Here is a 26,541-nt window from a genome sequence, read left to right as displayed (position 1 = left end):
ATCACATAAAATTCTGAAGGCAATGGTAAAGCTTGCACATTAATTGAGATAGAAAGCCACTGGAGAGTTCTCTGCAGAAGAATAGCAAGTACAGATTTATATTTTTTTTTAAATATGAGACAGGTATTTTATCCCCATTTTTTTTTAATATTTTATTTATTTATTCATGAAAGACACAGAGAGAGAGGCAGAGATATAGACGGAGAAGCAGGCTCCCCGCAGGGAGCCTAATGCAGGACTCGATCCCAGACCCTCAAAATCACACCCTGAACTGAAGGCAGAAGCTCAGGTGCTGAGCTACCCAAGCGTCCCTACCCCCGTTTTTTTATGAGAACACTCAAATTCAATTATGTTAAGAACCTTACTCAAGGTCACAAAGCTAATAAGTGGGTACACCGAGATTCAAGCCCATGTTCTTCCCACCTCTTAATACCTGTTAAAGTTGCTCTGCAACATTCTCCTTTCAACCTCCTCATACTTCTGACTGCTTCTTTCATTTTTTTTCTTCTATTCCAGAAACAAGCATTCCTCAGATTGTCTTCTCTTTCTAAACTCTCTTCCTTATTGACCTATCATAACTTCAACTCAGAAGGGAGTCTCTTACCTCCACCCCCTGAACTAGGCTTCAGTAAAACTTAAAGAGGGATTAGTCCATACGTTTACAAATTCCATGATCTCCAAAGGCCAAATAATCCAAACAGCTATTCTCAGCAGTTTATATTCCTACATGACTTCAGTCTCTTTTCCTCTTTAAGTAAAAACAAAAATAAATGGTCTATTATCAAGAACTTCTAACAGTCTCATTGCTGGTCTCCTTTGCTTTAGAAAACCTGCTCAACCACCACTGTTACAAACGCCATCCATCCACACTATATGCCAGAAGCACTTTATACATTATGATCTCCCCAGGGAAAGTTTACCATTTCTTCAATACTACAGACACAGAAATTGAGGCTTAGAATGGCTGGGTAATTTGTCTGAGGTTACCCAGCTAGTAAGCAGTGAGCTACAATTCTAACACGGGCAATTTGATCCCAGAGTCCAGGATCCTGCCTGTAAGGCACACTAAAATACAGAAATCTGAACAGCCTCCTGCAAGCAGACTCAAGCTTGGGAAGTTTTATAGAATTACCATTTTTCCATAAAACAAAGCTATGTGAGAACATTCAAAGAAAGAAAAGAAAAACTTAGTCCACCTTAATGAACTGATTTCTTCCATCAGTGATTTTCCAAGCCTTCTGCAACTAACTAGAGACTATCCACAAGTTGTTTATTTCTAAGAATTCCAACTCTTGCTTAAATGTTTATTCAGTTCAGAGGTGATGAACTGAGAATCAGTTAGCTATATGGCTCAAAGGAAATAAATATCCTGTAAATATTTTTGTACTCAGAAGAAGGGTATAAACATCTGAAGGTCAATGAAAAGGCAGGCTTTCAAATCATTCCTTCCCAAAAGTGCAAAAGGTTCTACTTTGCAGTCAGCTACCTGTAAATGCCAGTACCCTAATCTGGAGGTCCTAAAGAAAGTCACCTAGGAAAAGCATAATTAAGAAAGGTGTTAGAACTACCTGAATGAGCCAACTGAGCAAGTTTTCCTTCTTAAAGAAGGGACCTAAGAACTTGAACAGCACAGAATCCTGTGTATTCTAAATTACGGAGGGCACTAGCTTTCATTAATTTTAGTGATAGCCTAGGGTTCAAACAGTTTAACAACTGTTTCCTGTGTGTGTGTATGTGTGTGTATATGTGTGTGGGAGGGGGTACCGCTTGTTGTGAGATGTGTGGTAATAACTAACATTCAAGAAATGAAATATAACCTCCTGAAATATGTTTCTGGTCTGTGCATAAATTTTTAGCATATATTACAATATACGTAGGATTCCTTAGAAAGAAATACATGAAGTAAATTGATGATGATGATTAAAGTTTTTTAAAAACTGTAAAAACACAAAGATTCACTATTAAAAGGAAATAATTCACATGCATTTCAACATGGTTTTAAGCATTAGGTGAATACTGATGGAGATCAACCGTAGATACCAAGAGGGAAAAGAAGCAAGAGAGTAGTAGATTTGAAAGGAATGAAAGGAATCAGTTTAGTACAACACACCCAGTAATATTAAAATGAAAAGCAGAGAGACAAAACCTAGTTTATAGGCTCCAGAAAACTCTTGATTAAAAGTTCCCCAAAACCAGCTTCCCTTCAAAATTCCTCCTTTCCTGTCACTGATGGCAATAGCATCAATCAGATTTAAAGTCCTAGAAGCAGAAACCAGTCCTTACACTACCCCCAATACTCAGTCTCTAAGTCCTATTCATTCTTCCTATGAAATACCTATCATATGTAATCCCTCTCATGTAAAATGCCTCTAAAACTGCCCTTCCACTCTCCCCCACATTGTCAGGTACCTCCTCATTCCTGAACTATTCATGAGTTCACTCATTCACATGTGCACTCATTCAGACACTTCGTAAGCACTTCTTGAAGTATCGTGCTAATTCTGAACATAAATCATCATCCTGACAGGACACAGAACACAGGCACTGTTTTATTGACAGCAACTCTTTATTGGGGCCCTGCTATGTGATAGGTGTTATTCTTACACACTATTATCTCACTTAAGTCGTCAAAACAGCCCCAAGAGATCAGTATGATTATTTTCTGCAAACCAAGGAGACTAAGGCTCAAAGAGGTGAGGTTAATTTTTCTAAAACCACATTGTGAATCAGTTGCAGAGAGGGATTCTGTGGGAACTGGTTCTTTCTGCCCCTTAATGAATCTACTGCATCAACTCCAAAACAGTCTTTCCAATCCAGTCCATCTAATACAACCAGATTCATCATCTCAAAGCACCATTTTGTACTTGTAATCCCTTTGCTCAAAAAAATCCTGATGGTTCCTTTAGCCTGACCTCCAGTATGACTTTGAGTCAAAAAAAACCTAGAACTGAATCCTGTCTCTTTCTTACTAGCTCTGAATCTTAGAAATCACTTACCTATGAAATGAGGATAATAAGAGAGATGTGTAAGATTAAATAAGACAAAACATGTAAAGGTCTAAGTTACATAAGTATTCAATGATTAGGAGTTGTTACAGCTCATAACTCCTGCACACAAAATTTCTATTTTAGCCAATCAATATACATTTTGTTTCTCTTACAAAACCACTTAGATTTCTGCCTCAATTCACATTATTCTTCCTCCTCCCCATTAAGAATACGTATTCTACAAATGTCTACTACAAGAATCAATGTCTATCCCTCCTTATCTTCTTGGCCCACATCAAACCCTACTTCAGCCAAAAAGCCTTCCTTAACCATCCTCAATGAACTCTACATCTAACTTAAGTAGTGCAAGAGGGAAGAAAAAGATGCCTAATTCTTCAAGACCTGCTTTGAACCAGGAAAATATGTGATATATCTTCAAATCATTCTTTCACTTAATTCTCAGGGACAGACAAAGTAACATGGACAAACAGCTAGTAACTTCTGGAGCTGAGATTCAAATTCAGATGTCCCTGATCCCTTTTAAAGCCCACTTCTTTCCATACCACCTTTTATCTTGGCACTGAAGGTTCCCTGCAGGGGGCCTGCTTCTCCCTCTGCCTGAGTCTCTGCCCCTCTCTCTGTGTCTCTCATAAATTGATTAATTAATTAATTAAACAAACAAACAAATTTAAAACAATTATCCAACACTGACAGCACTGTCAGTGGTCCTACTTGCTCTTGTAACAAGGAACACTTGTAAGTGTTCCTACTTGCTCTAAATAGCCCTGGCCACACATAAAAACCTAAGTGAAACAAAACTGTAATGAAATCATGCTTAGTACCCGCAATGGACCCTCATTTTTTCCATTCTCCTCTATTTCGCTTGAAATAAAACACTGGTGGGGGCACCTGGGTGGCTCAGTTGGTTAAGCATCCAACTTTTGATTTCAGCTCAGGTCATGATCTCAGGGTTATGGGATCAGCCCATGCACAGCACCAAACCTGATTAAGATTCTCTCTCTCCCTCTTCCTCTGCCCTCCAAGCTCTCTCATATTCTCTCTTAAAATAAATAAATTAATTAAATAAAACCTTGAACAGTTCCCATTAATTTTATTTTTTTAAAGGTTTATTTATTTTAGAGAAAGAGAGCATGAGCAGGAAGGGCAGAGCGAGAGAGAATCTCAAGCAGACTCCATGCTGAGTACAGAACCCAACATGGGGCTGGATCTCATGACCCTGAGATCACAACCTGAGCCAAAACCAAGAATCTGACACTTAGCCTACTGGACCACCGATGTGTCCCGTGCCCACTAATTTTATGTCACAACCACTCTTGAGCAGCAACCAGAAGTCTGATATGTACTGCTAAAAGGGGCGCAAGGCCAAATACGATTAAGAGTTTACCCTCAAGAAGTATTTAGTTGGAAAAAAAAAAAAAAGAAGAAGAAGAAGAAGTATTTAGTTGGATATAACAGTGAATCACAAACTCTTCCTGACCCCTGGCTCCACCGTACCTGTTTTAAAAGAACCCATGTTCCTATTGCTCCCCTGAACATCCCTATCATGGAACATAACCAATAATCTAGGCTGTAGAAATGACAAAAATCAGGCACTCAACAAATAGTTGCTGAATGAATGAATGAGGCACAATAAAAGAACAGTGAATCTTCAGACGGAAAAATTAGTATAAACTCTCTCCCCACCTACATCATAATCCTCTAAGAGCAGGAATAATCTTTTTGTATTATTGAACATATCAAGAGCTCAAATTGTAGATGTTCTGTTTTAAAAACACTGAGCTATTGACTAGCCACAATTCGTGTGGGAAATCAGATAAACACAGATCTTTGTCAAAGAAAACCAAGAGAGAAATGTCCAGTCCAATAAGAAGTTTATTATTAGCTTCTATTCTAGATCCTTCCTATTCAAAGTGTGACTCTTGATCCAACAGCATCAACATTGCCTGGAAGTTTGTTAGAAATGCAGAACCTCAGGCCCCACCCAGACTACTGAATCAGAAACTATCATTTTCACATGATCCCCTGGTGTGAGGGGGCAGGCATCTTAACACATAGTAGTTTGAATAGCAGGGTCTATAGATAAAAAATGAAACTAATTTCTACAAGCTCAGAGAAAAGTTACCATCTTCTTTGTTATCTCTCTACTAAACAATCAGACTTTTCAGGAAGTGCCACAGATACAGCCATGACACACTTTCAGACATATTAGGCTATAAATCTAAATTACTACGCAATGAGAATTAAGAACCATTCATGGAATATTCAATGAAACTCTTAGAAAAATATTTTTTCTGCCTTCTTAGGGCACACACACTACTGGGCAAGGAATGTGAGGATGAACGTCAATAGTTAAATAAATTTTTAATGTCAAGGACAAGCTTATTGGGGGAGAAAAGATGCTGGTGAAAACACTTAACAAATTTATTTTGGGGCACCTGTCTGGCTTAGTGGAGCATGAGGCTATAGATCTCAGGGTGGTGAAGTTCAAGCCCCACCTTGAGCCTACTTTAAAAAGGATGAACTTGGGGATCCCTGGGTGGCTCGGCGGTTTGGCGCCTGCCTTCCGCCCAGGGCGAGATCCTGGAGACCCGGGATCGAATCCCGCGTCGGGCTCCCGGTGCATGGAGCCTGCTTCTCCCTCTGCCTATGTCTCCGCCTCTCTCTTTCTCTCTCTCTCTTTCTTTCTCTGTGTCTGTCATGAATAAATACATAAAATCTTTCAAAAAAAAAAAAAAAGGACGAACTTCTCTTAACAGTTCTCAGTGATACATACACGTATTTACAAATATTCTCTCTTAAAAACTCCAAACTTAAATTGCTTAGGTGATCTGAAGTCAGATCTTTTCATCACCTTCACTTACTCAGTCTGGAACCATCCTTTAAATCGACATCCAAAAATCTCAACCAGAAGTCTACACTGTGAACCTGAAAAAAACACTTGCAAAATCCTCAAGCCACAATACTGTCGTTTCAAACTAAGACAAGATCTGAGCCCACAGGCATATGCTGTCAAATATGGCCTTAAAAGAAGGGCGGGGGGCGGGGTATAGAGGGACTTAGATGAGGAAAGCCTGCAGGGCATTTCTCATCGCCTTACTGACCTACAAACTCCTCTCCATCCTAAGACGAGAATGAAAGGATACCGCAGATCCCTGAATTCACAACGTTAAGTTCCTGACTTAATCTTGAAGTTAGGAGCCCATCCCCTTCCCATCCACAGGTATTCGATGACAGCTGGACCCGGAGTTCCCCGCCCCCTTCTCCCGCGCAAGGCAGCATTTGAGACGTCCGCCCTTTCGACCTCCACCATCCCACCCCCGCCCCAACCCTCGGGTCCCTCCAAAGCAGAACCCGGATCGAGTCGCCCAGGCCCCGCAGCAGGGCTGCAACCCCCGGCCCATCCGCCACCGTCGACTCGGCCCGGGGGAGCGGCTGAGCGATCTCACCAAGTACAGGGGGGCGTAGATCTTCAGGGACTCCTCCAGGGCGCCCCTGGTGATCTGCACGAAGGAGACCCCGCAGGAAGGGTGCCAGGTGTGGCCGATCTCGTAGCAGTTGTGAGGGATGGACTTGCTGAGGGCCGCCATGACGGGGAGCCGCGCGGAGGGGCCGCGAGGGGGTGCGCCGCAGCGCCGGCCGGAGGGGGCCCCGGAGCAGAGCGAGCGCCCGACCGCAGCCGGCGCGCCGGGCCCGCCGCTGAAGGTGCGGAACGGAGGGGAAAGGTCACGCGAGCAGGGTTACTCGGGGCCGAAGTCCTCGGATGTCGAGCGCTCGGCGTATCGCGGCCCGGGGGGGCGGGAAGAGGCGGAGCGTGCGCGCGCCCGCGCCGCGGGGCCGGGGACGGGGGCGGGGCCGGGGCTTGGGGGCGGGGCCGGGGCTCGGGAGGGGGCGGGGCCGGGGCGGGGCCGAGGCGGAAGGGGCGAGCGCAGGCTCGGGGGCGCGCCCGTGACCGACCGCCCGCGTCCGCCGCCGGCGGGAGCGCGAGCCCTGCGGCGGGCACGCCGCGCCGGGTGGCCGGGGTCCGCTTGCGCTCCAGGCCCTGCCCTCTCAAAGCCCTGTCTAGTAGAAGCGAGGGCATTGGAGGGAGGGGGTGAAATGCCTTTCTTGGGAGCTGCCGGAGGCTGCCAGACAACCGCCGTCCTCGGAACTGCCAGCCAGCTCCTCTTCCCCGGAGTGCCCGGCAATAAACAGCTAAGGCTGCTGCAGGCTGCGACCGCACGGCTCTGGTTGCTGCGCTTTCGAAGTCCTGCGGTGTCTGAGAAGCTTGAAGAATCTATCAGCCAAGTCGATACACTTCCGATGTGGGGAAAGAGCAGTAGACCACCCTGTCCCACCCTTGGCCCCCGAGCCGTTCTTCTACAGCATCCGTGACGCGAGCTCATCCGCCAAAGGGTGCCCCCAGCGGACGGGGCAGCGTCCTGGAACCTGCACCTGAGAGCTTGGCCACCAACGAGCAGGCTCAACAACGGACCTGTGCGACCTCTGAATCCTGTAACCCCTCTAAATGTCAGTTTCCTCGCCAGAACAACCCAGCGTCTTTGGAATTCTAAATCCTATCGTTTCTTAAAACTTGGATTTGCTGCCTTTAGAGGAATCCCGTTCTAATCTAGTCTTCATTCGTTCCACAGAGTTTCGCTGAGCACATACTATTTTCCTAAGCACTGTGTAAACTCTAGACTCAGATGTTATCAGGAGAGTCAAGGTTTTGCCCTGCTACTCCTTGCCTTCCCACTCCCACGGAGCTTGAGCTGTTGCTGCAGCCTCCGGCATTGCGGTTTCTGGCGTTGCTAATTAATGATGATGTCAACAAAGTTGTTAATGATATGAAAGTAAGGAAATCTGCATAAGAGGAGGTCAAAAAAAGAAAGCCATTCTCTTCTGCTTAAGCAATGGCAAAAGAAATAATCGTAACAAAAGCGAAACAAATCTTGGTGGGTGACACTAATGATACTGTAGAGGACCCCTACTCATCTTTTGTGAAGTTGCTATCTCTGAATGATTGCCAATTTGCTTTGTATGATACCACACTCACAACAAGAGTCTGAGAAAGAAGATCTAGAATTTAAGTTCTGGGGTCCTGAACGTGTGTCTTTACAAAGCAAGATGATCTATTAGCACTGAAGATGTCATTAAAAAGAAATTTACAGGCATTAAACATAAGTGGCAAGTAAATGGTATGGATGATATTCCTCACTTGGAAAGAAACTGAGAGGCAACACAGTAGTCTCATGTGAAGGAAAACCCTTTTAAAATGACAGTCAAATGCCATCTGGATGTTAGGGAACTTCCACTTCTCCAGCTTAGTCAATAGGAATAGTGTTAGGTTTGTTCTGTTTCTCCCCCTTCTCAATGGGCCCTTCTAAAATAATGAATGAAGGAAATATCATTCATTTAAGCAGCCTATCAGTGATGCTATTACATACAATCCAGGGACTGCCTTTCCATCATATTTAAGCCAAAACAATTGGCTATATATGCCTCCCTTGCAGCAGGCACTACAATGAATGTGATTGTCAATGTGAATAACTTAGAATACTGCAAAGGGTAAGCTAATTGAATGCACTGAAAGTATTATCCACTTGTCAGAGGGTAAACTTTATTCGGTATTATTTATAGTTGGACTTGATTGCAGTTCTGTGGGGCTCCAGCATTCATGTGAACTCATACTTCACCTTCCTTGGCAAGTCTATTTTTATGACATGGCAGCATGGATATAAACGCCATGCATGGAAAGCTCTTTTTTGTGATGAGTTTAACCCACCACTTCCAAAATAAATGCCAATTAAGTTGTGTCAACTGTGTCATCAATTTATCCTGGTACCCAGCGTTCATTCTTCTTAAAGAACTGCTTTTTTGCTTTCCATTAAGCGTACAGCACTGAATAAGAATAGCAGTTTTGTTTACCATGTGAGTATTACAACATTAAAGATATTTGAATATCAGTCGTGATGGCAATTTCCTTATAAAATAACCTCAAATGGAACATTATTTTTAAGATCAAACTCCCCATCCTCACAAAAATGGTCATGTTGCAATAAAAATTATAGCATATCACAAAAAGGGGGGCAAATTTTCTATTTTCATAAAGCTAGCAGTCTGGAGGGGAAGATGAGAAACAAGCAAGAAAGCTAAACAAGATAAGGTAACTGGTATAAATAATATTATAAGATAATATAAGATAGGTACAAGAAACAAAAGAGGAGGGCTCATTGATGAAAAGCCCAAAATAACAGTGGTAGAAAGATAAAAGCTTCTTTCTCTCTCTCTGTCTCTCTCTCATAAATATAAGCAGTCCTAGATTAAGACGGTGATTCCATAACCATCAGGGAACTCCGACTCCTGGCATGTTGTTCTGCCAAATGTTACCTACTTTCCAGCCTGACTTATGAGATGGCTGCTCCACATTGAGCCATGACATCCACATGCCAGGCAGGAAGACCAGCAAAAGAGGAAGAGAGGACACATTTTCTCTCTTAAAACAAAACAAAACAAAAAACAAAAAAAAAAAAAACTTCCTAGGGATGCCTGGGAGGCGGCTCAGTGGTTCAGCATCTGCCTTCAGCTCAGGGCATCCCGGGATCGAGTCCCACATCAAGCTCCCCAGAGGGAGCCTGCTTCTCCCTCTGCCTGTGTCTCTGCCTCCCTCTCTGTGTCTCTCATAAATAAGTTAAATCTTTAAAAACAAACAAACAAAACCTTCCCAGAAGATATATGCAAACTACTTCTCCTTACATCCTATTGGCCAAAGTTTAGTCACATGGCCACGCTAAGCTGCAAGAGAAGCTGGGAAATGAGGTTTTTTTTTACTGGATGGATAATGTCCAGCTAACATTCAGGGTTTTATTACTGTGCAAAATGGAAAGAATAGGTAACTGGGGACAATCAGCAGTATCTGCCATTGTTCTATTCCTTTAGCTACTCAAAGTTCTGGGCATGTTTTCCTTCCCAGAGATAAACATATCCTCTCTGTCCCAAGAGGGCCAACTTAAAGTCCCATGCAGTTAACCCCTATCCTATTTAAAGTCCAGGACCTTTCCCAGGAACAAGTATAGCTCTCCTGATCAGGTTATCTCCCTGCTTAACATATCAGTCTACAATGGTGAGACAGAAACAAGATAATCACTTTTTTTTTTTTTTAATTTCCAAGTCAAAATAAGACGGGATCAGAAACATAGCATAAAATGTGTCCACAGAAATTACAGAAATAGCAATGCAGGTTTATCCTGCTTCATTTTAATAATCTATCCCTGAAAATCTGACGGTCAGCAAGAAAATGCTAAATGGGGGCCTATTTTTTAACTGGGAAAAAATAAAATATGTTACACATCAATCCCAAAATTCCTAATATGTATTTAAAATAAAGTAAAATGCCAAATATAAATAATAAACTATGTTAGTATGTGCAATCCTTAAAAAATAGCATTTTGATCACCAGTTCATACAGTTGCTAACTCTCAGTTGCTTTTGAATGTAATAGCACATGTAGTTTGCGTGCATAATGATAAAAATTATGTTGACCATGTAGCACAACAAATATATACCAATAGCTAAGCAAATTTTTAAATTACAATTAAAAGGCAATTTCTTTTAATTAACTTTAAGTGGAGATGAAGCTTGAAGATACTTGAGAAGGAAAGAACATAGTTATTACTGTCACAGGTGCCAAAGATGACTGCTGAAGAATAGTTGGATGATGGAAGGCAATTGTGCAACTGTCAGATTCAAAGGAATGGAAAGGGTATTCTCTGTCTTTGCTGGTGCTACCGTGGAGACTCCAGAACAGGAAGGCATTGATGAATTCTCAAGGAGGTCATCTGCGCTTCAGGATGGAATTTTTTTTTTTAAGCAAAATAGAGAAGTTCTCAGTAAACCAGTAGTTCACATTTGTAAATCTCTTCATATGGTATTATAAGACGTGTTTTTAAAAAAAGGTTTCTCTTCATGCCACCATTAAGTTTAAGGGTAATGTTACATGTAGCATCTACATGAGCCATTTATTCTTTTTCAGGTTGCCTAGGAGCAGTGGTTGGCTGGATACTTTCACTGTTGCTTCTTTTCCATTAAAAAAAAAAAAAAAAAGGCTTTAGGGTTCATCAACAAGGTGAAGCAAAGCATTCCTTCAAAGGAGAAGCACAGTGAATGAAAGAAACTAATTTGGAAATTTGTGGCTAAATCCAAAGGCTTTGAAGGCATGCCAGGCTGAAAAGTGTTGCTTTCATAAGACTCTGCCTTTGAAGATGTCCATGAAAAATAGTGGAAGAGCTCTTATGATTTCAGGCAGAGGACTTAGCAACAGTAGTTGGTCAGCTTTACATGCAGTCATTGTAGAAGTGAGTATCAAGCATAAATACAATGACAAAGCATGGCTCAAGCAGGTGCTGCTTCTCTCAACATAATTTTCTAAAAATCTGGAAGATTCTTTTATTTTTAAGATTTTATTTATTCATTCATGAGAGACACAGAGATATAGGCAGAGGGAGAAGCAGACTCCCTGTGGGGAGCCTGATGCGGGACTCAATCCTAGGACCCTGAACCAAAGGCAGATACTCGAACACTGAGCCAGTCAGGCATTCCTGGAAGATTCCTTTTTTTTTTTTTTTTTTTTATGATAGTCACACACACACAGAGAGAGAGAGAGAGAGAGAGAGAGAGGGAGAGACACAGGCAGAGGGAGAAGCAGGCTCCATGCACCGGGAGCCCGACGTGGGATTCGATCCCGGGTCTCCAGGATCGGGCCCTGGGCCAAAGGCAGGTGCTAAACCGCTGCACCAACCAGGGATCCCCTGGAAGATTTTTATATATCAAATTATAACCACTCCATTGAAAAAGCCACACCCACAAGTCTCTTTGAGATAGGCGCTTTCCATCTTGAGTGGAGAGGCAGAAAGCTGTTTAAAAATGTCTTTAGGGATCCCTGGGTGGCGCAGCCGTTTGGCGCCTGCCTTTGGCCCAGGGCGCAATCCTGGAGACCCAGGATCGAATCCCACGTCAGGCTCCCGGTGCATGGAGCCTGCATCTCCCTCTGCCTGTGTCTCTGCCTCTCTCTCTCTCTCTCTCTCTGAGTGACTATCATTCATAAATAAATAAATAAATAAATAAATAAATAAATAAATAAATAAATAAAAATAATAATAATAATAAAAATGTCTTTAAAGTATTGGAAGCCCTTTTATCAAGCTAAGAGAGTCTAGGGAGAACAATCAAATACTTCTGCAGTCTTAAAAAAAAAAAAAAAAGAGTCTGACAGTTGCACCCTGGGTTTAACCTTTGCCTTAAAGCAATTCCTTACTTTCAGAATCGTTTACCATCTGGAGAGGCTCAGAATGAAAAATAGCTTTACTTTTGAACCCAAAGATCCTAGATTCTTTGTATTTCCTCAAAATTATGCTTAAAAACTGAATAGTTCTTCTTTCTTTCATCTTTCTCTCTGCCTTACCACACATAGTTTTTTTAAAAACTCAATTAGGACTTTCAACATTCTGCCTGGAAATGTAAAGCAAAAGTACCAATTTGTTAGACATATTTTCTATTTCCTACAACTTGGCAGGTGACAGTGTTGCTAAACTTTCCCCTACTACATAACAGGGATTGCTTTTTCTCCAGCCTCTTATAAGAAGATCTGCTCTGTCCTTCAATCCTTCCAGAATTCCACAAAATGCTCTCAAATAACCTTACAAAAGATTCAGGCACATGGTCTATAAGATTCCCAGTGTCTTTATTAATCTGATGATGTCACCAGAACTTGTATACTATGGCTAAGGACACCATCGTCCCCTGCTTCAAAATCCTACCACTCCTACTACAGAATGTGAAAGTAAAAGACTTATGATTGTTCTTTCATAGGAAAAACACACAATCTACATATGATAGGAGTAGATGCGTAAAAGCACTGCCTGAGAGGTCAGCCACATCCATCTAAAAAGTTAGACTGAATGCAATAGCATGCCTAAAAAAGAAAAGTTAAAGGGTTGGAAGCAAAAAAGAGAGAGCCATTGAGGCAATTCAGGCATATGCCTAAGGGAATAGAAACTGTAAGTTAAGGGACCTCTAGTCTTTTGGGCCCACTGACAAAACTATCTTTACTGTGAAATGGATTCATAAGTGCCTTCAGAAGGATGTCATGAACCTTTGATTCTGCTAACTGATGCCTTTTCTTGAGAACATGTGGACCCAGCAAACTTGTTATGCTTTGACTTCCCACGCAGGTCTGCCTTTTTTCTTTTTAAGATTTCATTTATTTATTCATAAGAGACAGAAAGAGAGGCAGAGAAGGAGACAGAAGGAGAAGCTGACTCTTTATGGGAGCCCGATGTGAGACTCCATCCCAGGACCCCAGGATCACACCCTGAGCTGAAGGCAGATGCTCAACCACTGAACCACCCAGGTATCCCCCATTTAGGTCTGTCTTAAGTGGGAGAAAGGGCTTGATCATGGTGATACAGATATGCTACTGTGTATAAGAGGGGTTTTTTTCTCCCCGTAATTTAATAATTTGACATTTTGATTTATACATTCATTTATAACCTTATTTTGCACCACTTAGCCTATGAAAGACAGATCCTCCCCTGGTGTGCTGATAAAACAGGTTTCTGACCTTGGCAGTTTGTGGGTAATAAATCCTGTATTAACCAAGAAAGATAAAGCTGTTCTGAGATAACAAATATACCCCTAAATCTCAGGGGATTAAAATAAGAAAGGTTTGTTTCATGCTCACACAAAGTCCAGAGCAGGTTGGCCAGCAATTCAGGGCAACTTTCCTCCAAATATTGATTCAACATTGAAAGTTCCTTCATCTTTATTGGGCCTTCAATGGTTGCTTTTTTTTCTCTTGTTTGATTTTTTTGTGTGTGCATAATCTTTAATTGTGATACACAGTAATGTACAAAAAATTTAATTGATTCATTTTTACATTTGCCCTCATCCTGAGAATAATTATCCAGAAGAACAGCGTTTCCATCCCACCAGAAGGTTTTCTGTGCCCACTCCCAGTTAATACACCTATGAACAGAGGTAACCACTTTTCTGGCTCTTATCACTATAGCTTTATTTTGCCTTTTCCCCATATTTACATTAATAGAGGCAAACATTATAGTTTTGGGGTCTGGGTTTCCTTCACTCAAGAGATTGTGCATGTTGGTGCATGTATTTGTAGTTCATTCATTTTTTATTGCTGTGTAATATTCTATTATATGAATACAGCATAATATTTCCATTCCAGGACATTTGGATTATGTCCAATGACCCAATGTCTAGTGACTTATGTCCAGGACTCAAAATGGTTTACATTACTTCTGCTCATATTCATTTCCAGAACCTATTTACATGTTCCCAACCTAACTTAAAGGGAGGATGGGAAACGGAGTCTTCTCGTGGGACCAGAAAAAGAAGATGAAATGAGATTTGCTAAATATCTACTACTGTCTCTGCCACAAACACCAACTCCAGTGTCAGCCTACCTGTGAGACAACCAGCTAATCTTAACTGATTCTCCTTCGTCCTTGTGGACTGTATGACCCTTCTTTTTCAAATATTCATCTGTGCAACTATATATATTCACATATGTGCAACTATACACCTTGTTTTAAATATACAAATGCATGCTGATCATCATCACTTACTGCACTGGACTGAATATTATGACCCTCTAAAATTTGTATGTTGAAATTCTAACTCCCCAAATGATGATTTTTGGAGGTGAGGCCTCTTGGGAAATGAGTAGATCCTGAGGTGGAACCCTCGAAAAAGGGATTAATGCCTTATAAAAGAGACCAGACCCCAAGGAGCTCTCTTGCCCCCACTGCCTGGTGAGAATGTTGCCAGAAGGCACCAAATACGAACTAAGAAGTGGGGCCTTGGGGAGCCTGAGTGGCTCGTGGTTTAGCGCAGCCTTCAGCCCAGGGCCTGATCCTGGAGACCCGGGATCGAGTCCCACGTCAGGCATGAAGCCTGCTTCTCCCCCTCTGCCTCTGTGTGTGTGTGTGTGTGTGTGTGTGTGTGTGTGTGTGTGTGTGTCTGTCTGCCTCTCTCTCTCTCTCTCTCTCTCTCTCATGAATAAATAAATAACATCTTAAAAAAAAAAAAGAAGAAGAAGAAGAAGTGGGGCCTTCATCTTGGACTTCCTAGCCTCCAGAACTCCAGAAATAAATATTTATTGTTTAAACCATCTATCTAGTCTATGGTATTTCCATGATAGAAGCCCAAAAGGACTCATTAACATTTTTACCAAAATTCCTTCTCATTGTAAGCTCCTTAAGGCAAGATCTACTTTGGAGTCTTCTTTATTTACTATTTTCTGCACCACATAGCACAGCACCTTGAACACAGAACACATTTAATAAAATATTGAATGAATAAATAGGGACGCTGGGATGGTTCACTGGTTAAGCATCTACCTTCAGCTCAGGTCGTGATCCTGGAGTCCTGGGATCGAGTCCCACATCGGGTTCCCTGCATGGAGCCTGCTTCTCCCTCTGCCTATGCCTCTGCCTCTCTCTCTCTCTCAGTCTGTGTGTCTTTCATGAATAAATAAGTAAAATCTTTAAAAAATATATTGAATGAATAAATAAATGAATACCTTGGTGGGGGAGAAGTTTAAAAGCACTATGTCTTATTCTCAAAGGAAAATCGAGACAAAAATACTGAGTACTTATAATTTCTTATTTAGTTCCTTATTTGTTTTGGGTTTACTTTCATAGCTCCCTATTAAACTTACAGCTCCTTGGAGGTAGAATCCATTCCCTATTATTTGTCACCTTTATATCTCTTCTGCATCTGACATACTAGTGTGAAAATGTAACATTTTGAGGGACATTTTGACTCCCACGTAGAAATTTTGGTTTATCACCTCAGTCTACCATTTCTAGAAATGGCCTTTTATACTTTTTTTAAGTATGAGGACAATATTAGCCCAACCTCAAGCTTCTGTCCCCTCAGACTATCAGCACACAAAACTATCTGATCTGTAAGCTTCAGAATTCTGCAATACTTACAAGTTATTATAGTTCTGCAATGTAATTTACTTGGGCCTAGACACTTGAATTCATGGAAAATAGCTATATTTTCATTGTCTTTTCACCCCTTGGGCTTCAATTATCCCTAATTTTATTCTTTCTAACACATGATAATTACTTTTGATAGAAAATACAAAAGCAAAAGAAGAATTAACTACTTTGTACTCTGCCTATCATCCATCTAGATTACACTATCTGCCCCAAGGAGTAGCATAGCGTCTACTCCTTGCCCTTTCTGAGGCCAAACTTGGCCATTACATCCTATTTGTTGACCATAATGAGATTCAAACAATTGTTCATTCTGGGATTGAGCTACATCTGGAAAGTTCTTGTTGCTACTCATGTGTGTCCTTCTTTGAAGATGTTCATCTTTTTCTAACGTCTCACAAGTCCTTTGAAAACCTATGCAGGACATGGAGTAGCAGGATTTTATTTTTCTTCATGAAGGTCCTAGTGCTTTTCTTTTAAACCATATTTTGTGAAACTCTAACACTGGGAAACACCTGCAAATGCTTCGAAGGCAGGGACTGTCTCTCGTATTTGTGTGTCAGATACACTCATAGCAGGCTGTCGATGTAATCTTTTAAAATAAATGCTATTGTTTGCCTCTCTGTGATTGATACCACCCCCCTTTGCAAAATGAAGATAAATTTTTTTAAGTAATTTAGAAAATGAATTTATATCAAATGCTTTAAGTTCTTCAAAGCTACCATTTCCTCCAAATTAGCCGTGTCTTTAGTGCCTAACCTAGTATCTAGTGCATAGGCACACTCAAGTATCTGCTGAATTAGTAAAATACAATTTAAATATACCTTCATAGGGGTGCCTGGATGGCTCAGTCTGTCATGCCTCCAAATCTTGATCTCAGCTCAATCCTGAGGTCTTAATCTCAGGGTGGTGAGTTTAAGCTCTGTGTTGGGCCCCATGCTGGCCATGGAGCTTTCCTAAAAATAAATGAAATGAAATGAAATGAAATGAAATGAAATGAAATGAAATGAAATGAAATGAAATGAAATGAAATGAAATGAAATTGGAGCACATGGGTGGCTCAGTGGGTTAAGCAGCAGGCTCTTGATTTTGGCTCAGGTCATGATCTCACGGTCCTGGGATGGGACTCCACACTCAGTGGGCACTCTGCTTCAGAACTTCAGGATTCTCTCTCCCTCTACCCCTCCCCCACTAAAATAAATAAATACATCTTAAAAAAATAAGTAAAATAAAATGACATATGCCTTTATTACTAAACTTCTATAGTTAGCATTCAATAGTTATAGTCTAATTTGAAGATTCAAATAATGGGTCATTTGTATTTTTTTCTTTCTATACTTTCAATACCTATTTCCCCAAAATCTTAAGTACATGTCTAAACCTGCCCAGCAATTACATTCTTACATATTACAAATATTACAAATTCTAAGATAATGCAGAAACTTTTTATCCAGGATCTTATCACTTTGACTGTATAAGTCAGTGTTCTACAATGGTTAGAATCAAGTCTGAAGGGGCACCTGGGTGGCTCAGTTAGTTAAGTATCTGTCTTCAGCTCAGGTCATGATCCCAGAGTCCTGGGGATCAAATCCCAGGGCTGGCTCCCTAACTTGGCAGGGATTCTGCTTCTCCCTCTGCCCCTCCCCCACTCATTCTCTTTCAAATAAATAAATAAAATCTTAAAATAAGGAACATTAAAAAAATTTAAAAACACAAAAAATTTTTAAAAATAATTAAGTCCAAAGGCAGTTTTCCTCATTAAGATTATCTTGTGAAATATGAAGCTATCTGCAAGAATTTATTTGCTGGTCTGCTCTTAGTAGAATAAGACCTAATTAAATAGTTGAAGAGTTACTAAATCTCTTTGGATCCGTTTGTGATCAATTTTGGAAAAGTTTATTTTTTTCACATAGTCTAAAGCACAAAGTCATCTGTCATATTCTCTCAAAATAATGTCTATTTTCTGTCTCTTTTCTAAAAAATTCACAACCAAATTCTCTCCATTTTGTGTCTATATTCATGTTTGAAGATTTCTTTCCTTAAGATATTGCATCTCAGATACTTGTAGTTCTTACTATAAATTAGTATTATTTTTAGAAGTCATTTTGGTAGGACCTATGAACATTTTGAACACACATACCCTTTGACCCAGCAATCCTAATTCTAGGCCTTTCTTTTACAGAAATAACAACAACAAAAAAAATTTCTCTGTCATTATTTATAAGAACACAAATATTAAAAATAATCTAATTGTCCATGCTAGAGACATGTCAAATAAATGAATTATGGTACATCCATATTGTAGAATGTTGAGAGTAAAACGGATAAGGTTGATCTCTGCATGTATTGACACTGAAGGATATTCACGACATTCCAATGAATGAGGAAAAATCCACAAACTCTTTCATATAGAGTGAGGTCATTGTTTAAAGAATAAAAATATTTTGTATATATGTATTTCTGTACATGTTTACATAGGCATTAAAAAAGGTGTATGAAAATACACAACAAGTAAAGGCATTGGGACAGAGTTCTTTCACTTTTCATTTTACATATACTATGTTATTTAGTTTTTTCCCAGTTAGCACACAATATGCTTGCATTCTAATACTTCCTTCTGGATTTTTTTGTTTTTTGCTAGAGTTTGTTTTAGGTAATGAGTACTAATTATTTTAAATCTTTTTAAGTCCAAAAAACAGCATTATTTTACCCTCTGTCCACCTCAACCTACTGATAATTTGGTTATGAATAAAATTATAAATTTAAAGTAAATTTCTCCTCAGTATTCTAAGAATACTTCTCCATTGTTTTCTTGCATAATACTGTTAATTTCACATTCAGTGTTATTTGATTATTTTTTTTAGTAGGTTGCCTTTCTACTCTGGTAGTTTTTAGGGTTTTCTCTTTATCACTGATGTTTTACTGTATGTTTCATTTTTTATGTCATTCTGCTAGCACTTAGTGAACGATTTTTATTTTATTTTTTAAATTTTTATTTATTTATGATAGTCACAGAGAGAGAGAGAGAGGCAGAGACACAGGCAGAGGGAGAAGCAGGCTCCATGCACCGGGAGCCCGACGTGGGACTCGATCCTGGGTCCCCAGGATTGCGCCCTGGGCCAAAGGCAGGCGCTAAACCGCTGTGCCAGTGAACAGCGATTTAGTGAACGATTTTAAAGTATCATGTCCTTTTTCAGTTCTAAAAAAGTATCACATTTCCTCTGTTCTGAGGAAATCTCCTGGAAATTCTGTTAAAGCAGAGTTTTTTTAACTTCGGGTCTGTTGATAGAATTCAGGGAAGTCCATGAACTTGGATACAAAGACAGTTTTTTATTTCCACAAACCTCTCACTGAAATGCAATACCTTCCATCATTTGAATGAAGGCAACAAACCACAATACTTGTGATGTTATCACCAATAGAAATCACAGATATTTTCGTATCATATTATAATTGTAGCAGGTATGTCAAAAATCATAGTAAACTGTCAAATATTGTTATTTAAGATCAAGATTCACACAATTTTAATATTTTGATATTGTATTTCAATATAATTGATGTCTTCATAATCTTACATATTTTATTTTATACAATTGAAGGTAATATTCTGGGAAGGCGCTATAGTCTGAATTCTTATGTCTCCCCAAATTCATTTATTAAAACTATAATACCCAGTGTGATGGTATTAGCAGATGGGGTCTTTGGGAAGAGTTTAAGTCATGGGAGTAGAGCCCTCATGAATGGCACTAGTGCCCTTATAAAAGAGATCCCAGAGAGCTATCTTACCCCGTCCACCAGATGAGGACTCAGCAGGAAAGTACCAGCTAGAAATTAGGAGAGGACCCTCACTAGGACCTGTGGACACCTGGACCTTGGATTTCCAAACCCCCAGGGCTGTAAAAAATAAATTTCTGTTATAAGGTCCCCAGTCTGTGGTATTTTGTTATAGCAGCCCAATCATACTTAAGACACAAGGGATCCATAGTATTCAAGAAGCTGCTAAAGATATCCATGGCACAAAACATTTTTAAAACAACTGCATTAGATCGATGATAAGATCTCTACAACTCCGATGCCTTTTAGCTTCTCTTCTAGTTTCAGCCTCTCTATATCTTCATTGCTTTGGTTAGATCAAAGAGAACTGGAAGGTCTCCAGTCAGGGCAGCACATGACCAAGAGCTGTAGCTTTGAGATGGCAAGAGTCTCAGCTCTTGGTCTAGCTCCTCATTTGATCACAGCTTCTGACCATAAAAAGTTCTTTCCTTGTTTTTGAATATTTACTAACCTATTTTTTATGAGTCCTACAATTTTGATGAGGGAGGGAGAAATGATCCATATGTAGTCCATCTGCCACCTTAAAGCTGGGATACACGTATTCATTTGCATTTAGAAAAAGAAGGAGAGGCAATGCTACATTCTTTCCCCTTCTGCTAAGTTGCTTTTGTTTTTTTTACAATATATAATATCATTAGAATGAGCTCTTACAGGGTTATTTTACAAGTGAGAAAACTGAGGGTGGTACAGGAAAATCATTGATTCAAAGTCATGTAACCAGTTAATAATAGGGCTGAGACTAGAACTCAGGTCTCCTGGCTTCTTCTCTAGAATTTGCTCTTTTGAGTTACCTTAGGACTTACCTCTTTCCTTTCCAGAAGCTCATGGTGCTGATGTTATAAACCACACGAAAAAAAAAAAAAAAACCCATGTGTTATTTGTTACTGTGCGTGTAGTTCTATCTGCCTAAGATACTTTCAGTCATTTGGTCAACAAGTATCTTAGAACATTTGATGTGTGCCCAGTGCTGAGTTGGGTGCCAGGCATATAACAATGGACAAGACCCAGTCCTTACCCATGCGGTATTTATAGTCCATCTACTAAGAAGGAGATCTGTAATATCAATCAACTATTGAAGTACCCCTGCCTTCTTTTGGTGACCCTTTACTCACCTTTCGAGATCAAACGCACTTTGGGAAGTTTTCTAGACAGAGTTAGTTGCTCTTGTCAATGCTTCAACAACATATAATTCACACCCCTGTTATTAACTGAGAACAGGCTTTTTATTTTAATATTAATATTTTTAAAATAATTGATATTTTACATTTTATTTATTTAAAATAATAACTAAAATTTTATTTAATATTTCAATTTTAATTTAATATTGATTTTTATTTAATATTTTTATTTATTATTAATTTTTAAATTTTAATATTAATATTTTATTTCCTGCCAACCCACTCACCTCTCTCCCTTTACCAGGTGGTAACGAACTTGAGGGCAGCTTTGCTCATTCATCCTGTTAGGAACTTCAGGACCTACCACAGTACTTGGAACACAGTAGGCAATAAATATTTGCATGAATATGAAGTCAAAGAAAAAGAATGGAAAATTCTCTATGACTCCTTTTCTGGCTAATATATATATGTATGATACTGCGTTTTGAAAATTAAAAATGGCATTCCTCATTGATGATTTTTAAGTTATAATTGGCAAAATCCATTTTTATTGTTTGGGCCAGTGGCCAATATAAATAGAAATAGATATGAGCATTTGCCAGCTGTTGTTAATTATAGAATCCTAAAGTCTATTCAGAAACGTATGGAGAGACTTCACCTTTTGCTTCAATTTATCTGAGTTGACAATCTCCACAACCTAAACCCACTAAAATCCACACCTCCAAATTCATTTAATGCTGCATGATCTATGACTACAGAAATTGAATCCCTAAAGAATCTCAATTTCACAATTTGGCTAACAGCAATTCTTTTACCTCTATAAAATTCATTTTGAATGACTGTTGACAAGCCAAGTATCAAAGGTTCAAGGAAAAGAAATAAAAATCCGTTCCATATTTATGTGGCAGGAGAAGGGCTGTGTCCCCTGGATGGAGGAAGCAGTTTCTCTTCTACCCTCGCTTCAGAGCATGGACTCCCAAGTAAGTGAGACCCTTGGAAAAAGCAGAGACCTCTGGAGGTTGATGACCACATAGCACTTGTAACTAGAGCCCTGGCAAAAATGAACCTGAGATTTTTGAAGGCTGAGGTGGGCAGAGTGGCTGAACATTTGTAATTTCAGCTCTTCCAGTAGTTTTTCAAGAAGTAGAAAATTTCATCCATCTTTGGAAGATTCATCCTTGGTTTGGGGGAAATTATCCAAATGGACAGGGTTAGATATACTAATATTGAACCAGATCTTTTCCTGGAAAGGAACCTTGAGAGTTGTGACCAGAGATCTAAACTTTTCTGCATAGGGGATCCCTGGGTGGCTCAGCGGTTTGGCGCCTGCCTTTGGCCCAGAGCGCGATCCTGGAGTCCCCCCGCATGGAGCCTGCTTCTCCCACTGCCTGTGTCTCTGCCTCTCTCTCTCTCTCTCTCTCTCTCTCTCTATGTCTATCATGAATTAAAAATCTTTTAAAAATAAACTTTTCTGCATAATAATATTAAAATTTAAAAAAAATAAACTCTTCTGCATAATAATATTAAAAGTTGCCTTTAGGGACGCCTGGATGGTTCAGTTGGTTAAGCATCAGCCTTTGGCTCAGGTCATGATCCTGGGTTCCTGGGATCAAGCCTCACTTTGGGCTCCCTGCTCTGCGGTGTGTCTGCTTCTCCCTCTCCCCCTACCTTTTCCCCAGCTTGTTTGCTCACTCACTCTCTCAAATAAATAAATAAAATCTTAAAAATAAATGAATAAAATTTTACTTTATTAAGGGCAGAGCTGCATCTCTGAAGTTTAGGATGCCTTTGGAGAAATACTTCCTTTCAGGTATGAATGTAAACATCCCCGGTCTATATGGTGTTGTTTATTTTAGTTGAGGTGCTTGTAGGTCCCATTAAAAACTTTTCACAGGAGATTGGGAGTAAAGACTTTAGGGACTACTGAGAAATACAGTTCTGTTTTTTTTACCTCATGTGGATAAAACATCATAAAAAGAAATGAGCCGGTGCCTGGGTAGCGTACTTGGTTAAGAAACAGACTCTTGGTTTCAGGTCAGGTTATGATCTCAGGGTTGGGCTCCATGCTCAGCATGGAGTCTTCTTGAGATTCTCTCTCTCTCCCTCTCCTTCTGCCCCTCTCTTCACTCACTCTCTCTCTCTCTAACATAAATAAAATCTTAGAAAAAGAAAGAAGGAAAGAAAGAAAGAAAAAAAGGAAGAAGAAAGAAAATAAAGAAGAAAGAAAGAAAGAAAGAAAGAAAGAAAGAAAGAAAGAAAGAAAGAAAGAAAGAAAGAGGGAGAGAGAGAGGGAGGGAGGGAGAAAGGGAGGGAGGAAGAAAGGGAGGAAGAGAGAGAGAGAGAATGAATTGGGATAGGGTGAGGCTTAACACCAAAACACTGGTTTGTTGTTATTTCATATGTGGTAATTCAAACACAGACTCGGGAAATGTAGTCTACTGGATATTTTGCTTTTATGTGATGATCTCACAGAGGACATAGGAATGGACCTGATTCCATGTGTGGGACTGGGGTTTCCTCAGAGGCTGTGGATGGGGAGGTGGCCTGAGCCCACAGAGACCACAAGGAGAAATGTGTTCTCCTCCTGGTCTTCTGGAGATTGGGGCCTGGACTTGTAGGAAGCCAACTCACTGCAGGTCACCCCAAAGGGAAAAATACACAGACCCTACCACCAGATAGCCTAAGCCTGGGAACTAGGCTTGTTTGTTGACCAGAGCATTCAGAAGTCATAGCCATCTCTAAGTGTGACAGTTTCATAGTTCTTTCCTCTTATCCTTAATGACTCTGTCAAATTTTGTTAAATGTTAGTCTAGTCCCTGCCATGATGTGGGGTCTGTGTCCACTTTTGGGAACATGTAGTGAAGGGAAGAAAAGCCTTCTTCTGAGGCCACCATAACAGTGCTGGAGTTGTAGGAGGTAAGAGGTGAGAGGGAATGGGGGAGGATCTGTGATGAGCAATCTAGAACCAAGGAGATAGCTGGGATTGTATGGATTTGTGGAATGTGTGAGCAGCTGGGGAGGGCAAAGACTTACTTGTACAGAGGAGCCTCATAAAAGATGAAGCTTCCTGTCATTAGATAAGATGAAAGTTTGAGCCATGGTAATTTTGGACATTACGAGGTAGACCTGACCTCATTGTTAATCATAGTCTGGTGAGGTCTGGGAGACTGAGTATGTATGTCTAGAATGCACTACAAAATGGTGTCTTTGTATCTTAGTAACCTGTTTACTTTTTTTAAAGATTTTATTATTTATTAATGAGAGACAGAGATAGAGAGAGAGGCAGAGATGCAGGCAGAGGGAGAAGCAGGCTCCATGCAGGGAGCCCGACGTGGGACTCGATCCCGGGACTCCAGGATCAGGCCCTGGGAGGAAGGCGTCACTAAACCACTGAGCCACCCAGGCTGCCCTCTTAGTAACCTGTTTAACATAAGTTTGCAGGATACAAAAGCAGGCCTAACATGGGTTCCCAACCAAATCTGTGGAAATCATACTGATCACATTCTGTTTTATCCGCTCGTTAATTATCATGTACTGGACACCAGCATGTGCCAAGTGGTATGATAGAAATCAAAGCAGATCCACTGAAATGCAGCTGGTATCAACTGCTCCTCCACATTCCAGGTAGAATTATGATCACACATTCAACTCTTCCAATTAAAGAGAAAATGACTCCAGAGCCGCCTGGGTGGCTCAGCAGTTGAGCGTCTGCCTTCGGCTCAAGGCATGATCCCAGGGTCCTGGGATCGAGTCCCACATCGGGCTCCCCGCAGGGAGCCTGCTTCTCCCTCTGCCTATGTCTCTGCCTCTCTCTGTGGTTGTCATGAATAAATAAATAAAATCTTAAAAAAAAAAAAAATGACTCGAGCCCCATCATGCTAGATTAGCGTGGAATCTTAGGGTCCCTTTTGCCTCTTCTAGATCTTCTAAGAACCCTGGAAGGTACACACTGACCATTTAGGAGGTTCATTTGACTTCCCCTTTAGGCTAACATGCTCTGATTTCCAAACATCCACACTATTCCTTGAGCCCTCAAAATGTTGCTGTGGAAAGTCAATCCCCTGACTAGAGGCCTGGCTCTTCCCCAGCTCCGCTGTCAGCTTCTGCCTGGCCAATTCACGGCACAGGCCAGACAGGTAATTCTGTGAACACCCCATTCTCTCAATGCCATGATCAACACAGAATGGCCCTTGCCAGATCTCCTGATCTGCAGCATCTAGTGCTCAGTGCTTTCCATCCCATACAACCATTCTCCTCCATCTCCTCCATCAGTCCTGAGATCACTCAGATCAGCTTCAGGTGTCAGCCCTGCATTCACAGCAAGATCACTGCCATGCCAGGCCCTGGGGGCCCATCAGGGGCAGGCTCACTTTCCTTTCCAACCATAAATATACAGAAGTGCTATTTGCATCCTCTGCTAGACAACAGATCCTTTCATGCCCTTGCTAAAGTGATTACCTAGGACTCCCCTGCGAGCCACCACTCCCCTGCAGTTTCCTGTTGACCCCTAGACACCAAAGGTCCTTCCTTGGCAATAGGATTTAGAAAGCTTGCTCTGGCCACCTCCTCTTCCTCAATGCACAAATATCATTAACAACTTTGATACTAAACTGGCACACCTTGCATGCCTTGGACAAAAGGTTCAGTGATGAATTTTAATATTTCCCAAACTTCTCTGAACCTAAGAGCTACCTGTTATAAATAAAACCATCCAGGCTTTCCTTCTGGAGATTCTGATCCAGTGGGCTTCAGGTTGGCCCTGGGAATCTATATTTTTCTGAACATTCTCATGAGGAGGGAAAGCCTACAAAGACTACAAATAATTTCTTTTTTTCTGAAACACTTAAGAGTTAGTTGTTAACATGGTGCCCTAGCATTCTCAAATACCTTAGTATTTCCTACAAACAAGGACATTCTCTTATGTAACCAAAGGAAATGCATCAAAACAAGGAAAGTTAATGTCAATGTGTCACTACCTTCTACTCCTCAGACCCCATTCAAGTTTTGTGAATTGTTCCCCCAAAATCCTTTAGAGTAAAAGAGGAGGATAGAATCATGTGTTGTGTAAATGTCATGTCTCTTCAGCCCCCTTACTCTGAAAACCATTCCTCAGTCTTTCCTTTATTTTTCTGACCTTGACATTTAAAAGTCACAGGCCATTTATTTTGTAGGATGACCCTCAATTTGGTCGTCTGAAGTTTTCTCATGATTCGACCCTGGTTATGGGCCTCTGAAAGGAATATCAAAGAAGCGATGCCATGTTCCTCTTGTCACATCCCATCAGGTGACCCATGATTTTGATCCGTTCCGTAACTCTGGTTATGAGTATTTTGATCTCTTGATTAAAATGGTGTCTGCCAGTCTTGTCTACTATGAAGTCATTCTCTTTCCTCTTTATAATTAATAAGTTATTATGGGAGAGAAGTTTTGATTATGTAAACATCCAGTTCCTTATTAAACTTTCATTTTTTCATTTCTTTATGTCAATATGTATTGATAGATTCCTATTTGATCTGATGGGTTATAACACAGTACTATCATTACTTACGTTGCTGTTCAAATTATCCTACGTATGGTCAGTGG

General features: G+C 40.5%; 1 protein-coding gene and 1 pseudogene across 2 annotated transcripts in view; one reads left to right on the top strand and one right to left on the bottom strand.

Annotated features, from left to right (window-relative positions):
- Positions 1–20,689, bottom strand: part of TMEM135 (transmembrane protein 135) — a 247,977-nt gene extending 227,288 nt beyond the window's left edge. Inside the window, exons 1-2 of one of the 2 annotated variants that reach the window (XM_072794963.1) lie at positions 20,644–20,689; positions 16,831–16,962 (exon numbers count right to left, since the gene is read on the bottom strand). In XM_072794963.1, coding sequence (XP_072651064.1) covers positions 16,831–16,836 — 6 coding nt within the window. In that variant the 5' untranslated portion in view covers positions 16,837–16,962; positions 20,644–20,689. Of the gene's footprint in view, positions 1–6,454; positions 6,771–16,830; positions 16,963–20,643 lie in introns of those variants that run through there. The other variant, XM_072794962.1, reaches the window with a different exon arrangement.
- LOC140615588 (cofilin-2 pseudogene) lies at positions 6,983–9,047 on the top strand (annotated as a pseudogene).
- Positions 20,690–26,541: the final 5,852 nt, after the last annotated feature.

The sequence above is a fragment of the Canis lupus genome, chromosome 23, assembly GCF_048164855.1.
Source record: "Canis lupus baileyi chromosome 23, mCanLup2.hap1, whole genome shotgun sequence".
NCBI lineage: Eukaryota > Metazoa > Chordata > Mammalia > Carnivora > Canidae > Canis > Canis lupus.
The sequence above is the reverse complement of the archived record's forward strand: the minus strand, read 5'-3'. Positions and strand labels throughout refer to the sequence as shown.